Source organism: Rhinopithecus bieti, unplaced genomic scaffold (genome assembly GCF_001698545.2).
Source record: "Rhinopithecus bieti isolate Rb0 unplaced genomic scaffold, ASM169854v2 scaffold_12783, whole genome shotgun sequence".
NCBI classification, from domain to species: Eukaryota; Metazoa; Chordata; class Mammalia; order Primates; family Cercopithecidae; genus Rhinopithecus; species Rhinopithecus bieti.
The window spans coordinates 643572-656082 of record NW_016807262.1 but is presented as its reverse complement, the minus strand read 5'-3'; the positions used below and the strand labels follow the sequence as shown (position 1 = coordinate 656082).

Genomic DNA, 12511 nt, shown 5'->3' with positions numbered 1-12511 from the left:
CTGGTGTGCCCACTTGTTCCAGGCACTGAGCTACGTGCTTGACATACATAATGTCTCTTAATCCTCACAACCAGCTTATGAAGCTCATACTATTACTACGTTCATTTTACGTAAGAAGAAACTAAAGTGGGGGAGGCAACTTATCTAAGGTCTCACAACTATTAGGTGGTGTGACCTAGATTCAAATAAACACCCTTAGCTGCTATAATAACACTCTGCTTCCAAAGATGGAGACATATGGCTGTATTTAAAAAAAACTTTAAAAATTGCTAAAAACTGAATAATAAGGCGAACAGGTCATTGTCAAAAGGAGAAAACAGTTCCAAAGTATGACAAAGCATTAATGTTCTTCAAATGCGAGATGTTCTTACAAATTAATAAAAGGACAACCATCTCAACAGAAAATGGCCAAAGGTTTCTGGAGTCAGATAAATCTGGGAATTTCTGCTTACTTTTCCATATTCTTGTACCCCCACAATGTATATGACAAAATTTATGACTCTAAGAAGTTCTGCACTAAAAGCTTACTTTAATGCAGAGTTTTCCAAACCTATATGACAAAAATATATTTTGGCATCCTGAGTAATTATAATTCTTCAGAACATGCTTTGAAACATGTTGAACTCTATTGTCACCACAGCTTCCTCTGGTTTCTAGTCTGGTAAAATCTCCAAAAAAGGAAATGAAGTTAGTTTTGTCCGACGTTTCTCAATCTTGATACTCCAGTAGTCCCTTCTTATCTGTGGTTTCGGTTACCCACGGTCAACTGCGGTCCAAATACATTAAATGGAACATTCCAGAAATAAACAATTCCGACGTTTTAAAGTGCGCACCATCCTGAGTAGCGTGATGAAATCTTGTACCACCCAGCTCCATTCTGCCTGGGACGTGAATCATCGCTGTGTCCAGCACGTCCGTGCTGTATACGCCACCCACCCGTTAGCCACGTAGGAGCCATCTCAGTTACCGGATCCGTTGTCACGGAATGTTCAAGTAACTGTTATTTTACTTCATAGTGGCCCCAAAGTTCAAAGGCACTGTGCCTAATTTATAAATTAAACTTTATCATAGGCATGTAGAGGAATAAACAGGATGATTCAGAACTATCTGTGGTTTCAGGAATCTACTGGGGGTCTTGGAATGTATCGCCAGCAGATAAGTGGGATCGACTGTATTGACATTTTGGGGCAGTACCATTCTTTGTCATGGGAAGCTGTCTTATGTACTGTGAATGTTTACAGCACCCCTGGCTTCTACCTGGTAGATATCAGTACTACACCCTCACCATCCCCAAGTTATGACAAATAAAATTTCCTCCAGACACGTCCAAATGCCTCCCACCTGGGGGCAGATCATTTTCCTCTCAACCACTTGTCTAACCTGACTGACTTCTAAGGACCTTATGGTAGCCCCATGAATATGGACCACTGTTTAAGCACTCCCAAAATGGCATAAGAGTTTCACTATATTTTGATTTCTGTTTCTCATGATGTCCAATTTTTTTTTTGTTTGTTTTAATACAAGGGGGTAATTGTTCCATCTCTTGTCTTCTAGTCTTTTTTGTTTGTTAGGATTTCTTAAATCTCCAGGCACACCCAACCGCATGCAGTTTCCCTGATGCCAGGTTTCCTCTTCCTACTTGAGTTTTCTCCTTTCCTGGGCATGCTCTTAATCACCAGCACTAATGAAGGCCATGCACTTGTCTTTCTAAATCAAGCCTCAATTCTCCTAGAATGCCTTTTCCATCTAGGTGGAATTAAGTTCTTTCCTCTAAGCCTCATACCCTCTGCACAGCCTTCTACCAGGCCCCCAACAACACATTATGCATATTTATGCGACTGTCTCTCCAATTCCTTGAGGACAGGGACTGGGTCCTATTGATTTTCTGATTCTCAGCATAGAGTAGGCACCATAAATATAAAAGAACAAGGGAGTGAAGTATAGTTTGGGATAGGCCAGCAATTCCATCCATGGGGGCCTGGGTAGATTTCAAGCAACACTGAGCTCATTGACAGCCTCCTTACCAGCTTTCTTCTAGCAATGTTCTCTTTGCTTGTCTCCAGGAGGACAATCTTCACTCTCAAGAGATGGTGAATGTACCACAGGAGGTACCAGCTTTGTTTTTCTCTCTCTCAGCTATGAACATGACATCATTTGCTTCGTCAACTTGGTCTAGACTGCTCCTGCAAGCTTTCTCATTCCAAACATAAGGAGAAAAGTCCTTTTCCCCGGATCTCAGCAGTTTTGCAAACCTCAGTTTATTCTGGTCTGTGTCATTTTTTTTTAATCCTTGGAGTGCCCCCTCCTTTCCATGTTTTGGGAGGCCCTTCTGGACCTGAGTTTCTCATCTCTTTAAGTATTTCCTTCTTTTTATGTCATTTGGGGATTATTTTAAGCTTTAGGCACAGAGTTTAATTCTTGGGAATGCTTTGACTTTACCAGAGCTGTCCAAGATGGTGGCAGTGGGTGGAGAGAAAGATACAGGTCAGAGAAACATTAACAAGGGGCAATTGACAAGACTTGGAGACCATTTGGACATGGAGGAGGGGGAGATGACTCCCAGATTTCTGTTTTGAGGCAACCAAATGACTGGTGGTTCCTGCTGCAGAGATGGAGGTCACAGGAGGAAGCAGAGGAGGAGGAGGAGGGGAAGGAGGGAGGTGAGGGTGTTTGGGAAGATGCTGAGCCTGGTCTGGGATGTTTAGAGTCTGAGGTTTCCATGGGAGATAAAATAGAGACATAGAGGAGATAACTGGATATAAGAGCTTCGTGCTCTGGGAAGGAAAAAGGCAACTTGGGAGTCTGTTGGCATGCAGATGGCAGCTGAAGCTGAGATAGTTGACAAGAGCACTCAGGGATGGTGTGCAGATGGAATAGCCATGGTTAGGGATGATGCAAGAAGAAAAGTTCTTGAAGGAGATGAAGAAGGAGTGGCCAGAGACAGAAAGGAGGAAAGCCAGAAAAGGAGCATGCACCAGAGGCCACTATAAAGACAGTTTGGGACAGAGGGATGGCCAGCCACATTAAATGATAGAGAGAGGGAGATTCCAATAAGGACAGAAAAGGGCCCACTGAATTAGCAACAGAAGATCACTGGAGACCACTGACAGGACAGCTTTAGTGGAGTGAAGGGGGCTGGAGCCATATGCAGAGGTGGAAGAGGGAGTGGGAGGTGAGGGAATTGGGGGGCAGACATAGGATGAGGGCTAAAGAGGGGTTCATTCATTCATCCACCCAAGCAAGAAGTAGGACAGGGGGGCTCCTGCGTACCGGGTGCCACTCAGGGCCCTGGGATGCAGCAGTGGAAAAACAGGCAGAACTTCCTGCCCTCAAGTTGTGTACTTTCTAGAGAGATATATTCTGAAGGGAGGACTCTTTTTAAAGGTAGTTATTAGAATTATCGTTTGACTGATGAGGGAAACAGGAGAAGTTAGATGGTAACTCGCTCAAGTTTATGCAGATGTCCAAGCTGTGGGCCATGCCCTGACCTGCCGGATCCATTCCCTTTTTTTTTTTTTTTTTCCCTTTTTTTTTTTTTTTTTTTTTTTGAGATGGAGTTTCACTCTTGTTGCCCAGGCTGGAGTGCAATGAATGGCATAATCTCGGCTCACCGCAACCTCCGCCTCTCGGGTTCGAGAGATTCTCCTGCTGCAGCTTCCCGAGTAGCTGGGATTACACACATGTGCCACCATGCCCGGCTAATTTTTGTATTTTTAGTAGAGTCAGGGTTTTTCCATGTTGGTCAGGCTGGTCTCTAACTCCCGACATCAGGTGATCCGCCGTCTTTGGCCTCCCGAAGTTCTGGGATTACAGGCGTGAGCCACCATGCCCGGCTGACCCATTCCTTTTTAGACTGCCTGAAGGGAATGGAGTTTAGGCATACAGAAGGCATAGCAGGGTGGGGACGACTGTAGGTGTGAGGTGAAGAATGATTCATGTCTGGGTGGGCCTACTCAAAGCAAGATGTCTACTTGGCCCCACATTGTTTAGCTCCAGCTGTACTTTATCTAGGATCCACTGTGTTAGGCATTGTGTCTGGGCTCAAGTCCCCTCCAATGTGAGTGGCAGGTACTGAGATCCACATGTTCCCACTTGCTTCTGAGCCAGAGGCTTGAGAGGCAAACTGTGGGAGACCCAGTGCCCCCTTTCCTATGGGACTCTGATGCATATGGTTTGACTGGGGCTAAACCATCTCCACATCCCATTGTTGAGGCCAAGCACAATGATCCAAACAAGGTTCCATGGGATTACATACAGAGGTGCTAGACAAAAAGAGGGTCTTTATCCTTTAGAGATGGTGAGCTTAGGGACCAGGTTGGGTGGCTCACAGCCATTTAGACTATCTGAAGAAAATGCCAAGTAGAGACGAACAGAGCCAAGAGACAAAGAGGGAGATCAGGCTCTATTTCATTTGAACTCCTGGATCCAGCTCTGCTCGAATCTACCAAGAACTATCTCAGACATCCTAATATCTTGAACGTTTTGGCACTTGCAACTGAAACAGTCTGACCAATACAGTTTGTCAGGATGTTATGTGTGACTGTGTGAAATATAGTATATTATTGACTTTTGCACTTAACTGACTCTGGTGGCTTCTTCCATGGAGCCAGATGTGTTTGTCATTTTCTAGGTGTCAGTCCTACAGTGATTGATATGGTTTGGATTTGGGTCCCCACGCAAATCTCATGTCAAATTATAATCCCCATTGTTGGAAGAGGGGCCTGTTGGGAGGTGATTAGATCATGGGGGCGGATTTTCCCCTTGCTGTTCTTGTAACAGTGAGTTCTCATGAGATCTGGTTGTTCAAAAGTGTGTAGCACTTTTAAACAGTGTGTAACTGGGTGTGGTAGCTCAGGCCTGTAATCCCAACACTTTGGGAGGCCATGACGGGTGGATCACTTGAGGTCAGGAGTTTGAGACCAACCTGGCCAACATGATGAAACCCAGTCTCTACTAAAAATACAAAAATTAGCCAGGTGTGGTGGCATGCACCTGTAGTCCCAGCTACTCGGGAGGCTGAGGCATGAGAATCACTTTAACCTGGGAGGTGGAGGTGGCAGTGAGGCGAGATCAAGCTACTGTACTCCAGCCTAGGTGACAGAGTGAGGCTCTGTCTCAAAAACAAAATAAAATGTGTAGCACCTCCCCCTTCTCTCTCTTTCTCCTGCTCCAGCTGTGTAAGACAGGCCTGCTTCTCTTTTGCCTTCTGCCACAATTGTAAGTTTCCTGAGGCCTCCCCAGCCATGCTTCCTGTACAGCCTGTGGAACCATGAGCCAATTAAACCTCTTTTCTTTAAAATTACCCAGTTTCAGGTATTTCTTTATAGCAGTGTGAGAACGGACTAATACAGTAATAAAGAGGTAAGACATGGGCTTACAACAAGGCTGTGGAGATGACGGCAACAACCCCCCACAAAAGAATTACAGTCAATAAAACGCTCTACATCCCTTTCTCTTCAGTCACAATCACAGAGAATGATTAGTTAGCAATTCCAGGTAGGGTTTGGCAAGGATGGACCGAACTGGAGAGATGTTCTGTGCACCAGGAGCTCCGAGGAAGGTGGGCTGGGAGGGGAGGGAGATGTACCGTGGATTCTTTTTAACACTCTGTTCTGGGTGCCTGTGCTAAGGGGTTGATGGGGGACAGAGGGAGAGAGGAACAGGTAGTCTGGGGAATCTCTAGCTGTGTCCACTGTGAGCAGAAGGGTTGTTTCTCATACCTTTCCCATTCCAGCGTGGGCATGTCCCAGCTTGACCACCACCGGGAAGTGTGGGGCTGTGACCTGAAAGAGACAAGAAGAAGTCACTCTTAGCATCTCAGAGCATTGCCACCAAGGCTCTGGGCGCTGTTTGTTCCATAGAAATATCCATTCATCTGATATGGTCGGGAATCCGCACAAGAATGCTTTGACAGATGGTCACCCTGCCATGGCCCAGACACTCTCAGTGTCAGTGCTTTTGGCTTCCAAAGGAAGCTCTGAGCTCTTAAGACCAGCTTGTCTGGGGCACCCACCAAGCTGCAGACAATGGAGTAGGACAAACCGACTGGTTTCCAATTTTGGCTTTACCGCTATGCAACTTCAGGCAAGTCACTGCACTGACCCGTGCCTCTGTTTCCTCATTTGTTAAATGAAGATCACAATCATAGTATCCCATGGGGTTGCTGGGAAGATTGAGTTATTACATGTGTGGCACTCAGTGAATGGCAGCTTAATGATTCCTAGCATAGTCCTGTCTTACATTATTATTATTATTTTTTTTTTGAGATGAAGTGTTGCTCTTGTTGCCCAGGCTGGAGTGCAATGGCGGTGTCTCGGCTCACTGCAACCTCCGCCTCCAGGGTACAAGCGATTCTCCTGCCTCAGCCTCCCAAGTAACTTGGATTACAGGCACCTGCCACCATGCCCGGCTAATTTTTGTATTTTTAGCAGAGATGGGGTTTCACCATGTTGGCCAGGCTGGTCTCGAACTCCTGACCTCAAGTGTTTCGCCCGCCTTGGCCTCCCAAAGTGCTGGGATTACAGGCGTGAGCCACTGCACCAGGCCCATTATTCTTTCAAATAACACTTCAACCACCTGAAAACTTTCATTACTTCCCCTAAGCCTCCCCAGGCCACCATACGAGGCTGCTTAACCATAGTGGCCATGCCTGCCTCTGGCACAAGCATTTATTGACTGCACCATGTAGGCTCCGTGCTGAGCAACTTCTCTGTGTCACATCCCTTAGGGAGCCACACTTGAGGACAGCATCCTTGCCTGGTGGGTTCCCTGCTGCACCCCCAGCTCCTAGAACACGGCCTGATCCAAGGAAGGTGCTCGGTACTGAATCTGTCCTTCAATCAGGCCTCTTAGCAAGACGTAGGAGGCGTGCACGCTTCTCCCTCCGACACAAGTGAGACAGTTGGGCTGGGAGGATTGTGTACTTCCCACAGCCACCATCACTTAACCAGGGAGCCAGGAAGCCAGGACTCAGGTCTGAGCTTTGCTTTCCCCCTTTCATGTTGTTCGTACATTTTTTGAGAGTGTTTTCTCAGTTTCTAGAAGTACATTTTGCATTGCTTGAGGCCAAAGGTTATCCCTCCCAGTTATGTACTAATAACATCACTTCCTTCCAAGTGGACCATTCCTAGCCGGGGCCATCCTGACCCCCTCTCCTTGGCTGTCCGTGGACAGCACTGTCTGTCCTCTTACACTGTGGGCACCGAAGGAACCCAGCCTTGTCCTCTTGATGTCTCCTGCCTGGTCTGTCCTGTAGTAGCTGCTGAGCCTCTGCAGAAGGCCACCCGTGCATCGCGAAGCCATTCTGTAGCCTTCATCTCATTTTACCCCCACACTGGCCTCAAAAGGCAACCACGGAAAGTATTTTAATCACCATTTTACAGATAAGAAAATCGAGACTCAAGTCAGTTGCTGGGAAGGGGTGGAGCTGGGACTTGAACTTGGGTCTGTCAGACTCCCAGCTTGGTGTGAACAGTTCCCTTTTAAAGTCTAGCACTAGAGAGGCCTGCAGTAGACTTTAAATGATTTTTTTTTTTGAGGTGGATTTTTGCTCTGTTGCCCAGGCTGGAGTGCAGTGGCACGATCTTGGCTCACTGCAATCTCTGCCTCCTGGGTTCAAGCAATTCTCCTGCCTCAGCCTCCCGATTAGTAGGAATTACAGGCATGTGCCACCACGCCTGACTAATTTTTGTATTTTTAGTAGAGACAGGGTTTCACCATGTTGGTCAGGCTGATCTTGAACTCCTGACCTCAGGTGATCCGCCTGCCTCACCCTCCCAAAGTGCTGGGATTCCAGCCCCAGAAGCGCCTGTGCCCGGCCATAATTTTTTTTTTCTTGATTTTAGGCTAAAACTTACCATACCCTGGTGTCTGTGGTGAATACATACATGTTAAAAAAACAGCAACATTTGATTTTGATTCCAAAAGCAATAAGTACTNAACAGATTTTTTTTTTTTTTTTGAGACAGAGTCTCACTCTGTCACCCAGGCTGAAGTGCAGTGGCACGATCTTGGCCCACTGCAATCTCTGCCTCCTGGGTTCAAGCAATTCTCCTGCCTCAGCCTCCCGATTAGTAGGAATTACAGGCATGTGCCACCACGCCTGACTAATTTTGTATTTTAGTAGAGACAGGGTTTCACCATGTTGGTCAGGCTGATCTTGAACTCCTGACCTCAGGTGATCCGCCTGCCTCACCCTCCCAAAGTGCTGGGATTCCAGCCCCAGAAGCGCCTGTGCCCGGCCATAATTTTTTTTTTCTTGATTTTAGGCTAAAACTTACCATACCCTGGTGTCTGTGGTGAATACATACATGTTAAAAAAACAGCAACATTTGATTTTGATTCCAAAAGCAATAAGTACTCACTATAACAACTTTGGAAAATAGTCCCAGCTACTCAGGAGGCTGAGGCAGGAGAATGGCACGAACCCGGGAAGCGGAGCTTGCAGTGAGCCGAGATCGCGCCACTGCACTCCAGCCTGGGAGAGAGAGTGAGACTCTGTCTCAAAAAAAAAAAAAAAAAAAAAAAACTTTGGAAAAAAAAATTAATTGAAAAAACCTCATTAATTACCTTATTGATTGATATAGACATCAATTACCTTAAGTATAAAGAAGTCAATAAAAATCATCCTCAGACTTCTAACAGTTTTGGTTTATTATCTGCTGCTCTTTAAAAAAAAATCTATATTTAAGTTTCCCTTGATTTGTTCTGTTTTACAAAATTGGGAGTATAGTGGATATCCAATCTTGTTTCCTGCTCTTTCCACTTAATATTATGTGATGAGAATACTCCTGGTGGTTATAACTTGTTAACTTAATAATAATTATGAAATATTTCACATATGGCAAAAGCCTTAAACAGCAATACTATGGACATCAGCTTGCTTAAGAAATAAAACATTGCCTAGACAGTTGAAGCCCCTGATTTACTTCTTTATTTTGAGACGGAGTCTCGCTCTGTCGCCCATGCTGGAGTGCAGTGGCGTGATCTCGGCTCACTGCAAGCTCCGCCTCCTGGGTTCATGCCATTCTTCTGCCTCAGCCTCCCGAGTAGCTGGGACTACAGGTGTCCGTCACCACCCCTAGCTAATTTTTTGTATTTTTAGTAGAGACACAATTTCACCCTGTTAGCCAGGATGGTCTCAATCTCCTGACCTTGTGATCCACCCGCCTCGGCCTCCCAAAGTGCTGGGATTACAGGCGTGAGCCACTGCGCCTGGCCACCCTGATGTACTTCTTTCTGATCACACTCTCATACCTCCCATCCCAGAGGTATCCATTATATAAATTCCATGTTTATTATTTTCTTGCATTTATTTGTAATTCTACTAGTACATATGATTCCCAAGCAATATATATTAGACAATTTTAAACTTTCTATAAGGTTGGGTGCAGTGGTGCATGCCTGTAATGCCAGCACATTGGGAGGCTGAGGTGGGAGGATTACTTGAGACAAAGAGTTCAAGACCAGTCTGGGCAACATAGTGAGACTCCCATCTCTACAAAAAATAAAAAACAATTAGCTAAGCATGACGGTACACACTTGTAGTCCCAGCTACTAGGGAAGCTGAGACAGGAGAATGACTTGAGCCCAGAAGTTGGAGGCTGCAGTGAGCTATGACTGTGCCACTGCACTCCAGCCTGGGTGACAGAGTGAGACCCTGTCTCAAAAACAAACAAACAAACAAAAAAACCAACTCACAAACCTTTATACAAGTAGTATAAGAAATACTCTTGGCCGGGCGTGGTGGCTCATGCCTGTAATCCCAGCACTTTGGGAGGCTGAGGCAGGCAGATCACGAGGTCAGGAGTTCGAGACCATCCTGGCTAACACGGTGGAACCTCATCTCTACTAAAAGTACAAAACATTAGCCGGGTGTGGTGACAGGCGTCTGTAGTCCCAGCTACTAGGGAGGCTGAGGCAGCAGAATGGTGTGAACCCGGCAGGCGGAGCTTGCATTGAGCTGAGATCTGAGATCGCACCACTGCACTCCAGCCTGGGCAACAGAGCGAGACCTCGTCTCAAAAAAAAAAAAAAAGAAAGAAAGAAAGAAATACTCTTATACAACTTTTTTTGTGCACATAATGTTTGTAAGATTCATGTACCTTGATATGTATAACTCTGATTCATCTTCATTGCTGCATAGTATTCCATTTCATGATTACATCACCACTTTCCATTTCTCGCTGATGAACATTTAGGTGGTTTCTATTTTTCCAGTTATAAACAATATTACTACAAATATTCTTTTTTTTTTTTTCACCAAAGGACTTTTGTTACCTGGCTGAATCATCACACCCAGCCAACCTATGCAGACCTTAGGCACCTCCAGCAGTCCAGGGACTGCCTGGATCACTAAGGGAGCTTCACTTTCATCTCATTTTAACGTGGAGTTTGAGGTGAGGGGAAATGGGTTTTCTCTCTCTTCCCTTTTGTCCCCTCAAGTCTGATCATACGCTACCTTGGTGAGAACTGGAAAGGGCACGGTTGCGGGAGTGCCAGCAGCTCTGCCATTTACTCCCTGTTTCATCTCAGATTAGATATTTAACCTCTCTGAGCCTCAGTTTTCTAATCTGCAAAATGGGGATGATCACGTCTAACTCACAGGACTTTTTGGGCAAGCAGAAATAAGGAATGTAACACTGCTTAGCACCAAATGGTGCTGAAACCTAAAGTGTAAAGTAGAAGTGAGGGGAGGAAGGAATTGACTCTGGCTTTGTGGGGGTCAGGGGAGAGGTAAAGGAAGACTAGATGATTAAGGAAGGAGAGAGAAGGCTCTGGCCTGGCAGCATCTGCTGACAACGGAGGGAACGAAATGAAATCAAACAAAGGAAAACCAGGAGATCACACCAGAGCACAGAGTCAAAGGGTGACAATAGGTTGGCGCTTTCAATGTGAAAGAACCTGATCAATTACCTTATGGAACCCTCATGTTACAGTGTTGTGGTCGGTAAAATTCTAGGAATCGCCTCGAAGATAACACCCTGTGACCACTGGTGCCTGTGAGTATGATGAGACTGTCATATCATGTTATCATATCATGTTATGTTATATGGCACAGGAGACCTTAAAATAAGGATGGGCCTCATCTGATCACACGAGCCTTTGAAAGCAAATAACTTTCTCAGGCCGGTGGCAGAAGAGGAAGTCAGAGCGGTTGAAATCATGTAAAAGACTCAGTATACCATTGCTGCTTTGAGATGAATGGGGACCATGTGTTTAGGCGTGTGGACAGTCTACAGGAGATGAAGGTGGCCCCTGGCTGAGAGCCAGTAGGAAAATGGGGACCTCACACCCATGGTCACAAAAAACGGAATCCTTCCAGTAATAAGAATGACCTTGGAGGAGAATCGAGCTCCAGAGGAGAATGCATCCTGATTTCAGCCTTGTGGGAGCCTGAGCAGAGAACCCCGTTGTACCATCCGGACTTCTGACCTACAGGACTGTGAGATAATAAGGCGGGAGGGGGAGGGGAGCGGTTCTTTTAATCTGCTAAGTTTGCAGTGATTTATTAGGGCAGCAATAGAAAACAAATACACGTCTTGATAGAAACCAAAGCCCAAAGAGGGACGAGATTGTTTTTCAAGGCACACGAAGGCAGAACCAGAAGTCAAGTTTATGTGTCTTGACCCTCCGTCAAGCACTCTCTCTATTAAGGCACACTTTTCTGGGAATCACATGCATATCTGAGGTGTAATAAATGCTTCCCCCCCCATGATAGTGGTCAATAAAATGATATCAAATCAATTATGTGGGCACGACTGAATGAGAACTATGTGACTTGTTCTGTGTCTTGTGCTGGTTGGGGCACACCGAAGGTTGAGACAAGATTTCTGCCCTCAAAGGGTTTACTATCTGCTTGGACCCATGGGCTGTACAATGAAAGACCAGAGTGAGGCAGCATGACAGGAAGGCGTGGGGTAGGTTGCGGTCATGTGCAAGTCTCCAGAGCAGAGGTCCCAACATTTTTGGCACCAGGGACCAGTGTGTCCCCATGCCCGGTTAATTTTTGTATTTTCAGTAGAGACAGGGTTTCACCATGTTGGCCAAGCTGGTCTCGAACTCCTGACCTCAAGTAATCCTCCCGCCTCAATCTAGAAAAATCTTAGAATGTTTAAGTAAGATATTTCACAGAAAACATTTCAGAATTCATCCAAAGCAATGGATTTTCCTGATACTAGGGGAAAATTTCCTTTGCCATTTTTTACTTTGACTTGTTGGAAACAGCATTCTTTTTAGAACCACATATGGGCCGGCGAGACTCCGGGCTAGTGCTGCGGACACAGAAGAGGTAATTTGGGGCCAGATTATTGGGGGCCTTTGAAACTAAAGAGGGGAGTTCAGGTTGCTTGGATGGACAGTGGGGAAGCAGGATAGTTCTGGAACCAGGGAGTGACCTGCCAGCTATGGGCAGGATGGATTTGTGCTAGGGGTGACTGAAGGGCCAGGGGTCAGTTTGGAATTGATTGTAAAGACACTAAATACCACCAGTTGCGCTTGGACTGGGAAGAGA

At 45.8% G+C, this 12511-nt stretch overlaps 1 protein-coding gene across 1 annotated transcript in view; it reads right to left on the bottom strand.

The window, feature by feature from the left end:
• SYN3 (synapsin III) overlaps positions 1-12511 on the bottom strand; it is a 502974-nt gene that overhangs the window by 81056 nt on the left and 409407 nt on the right. Inside the window, exon 6 of the mRNA XM_017880821.1 lies at positions 5721-5783. Coding sequence (XP_017736310.1) covers positions 5721-5783 — 63 coding nt within the window. The remainder of the gene's footprint in view (positions 1-5720; positions 5784-12511) is intronic.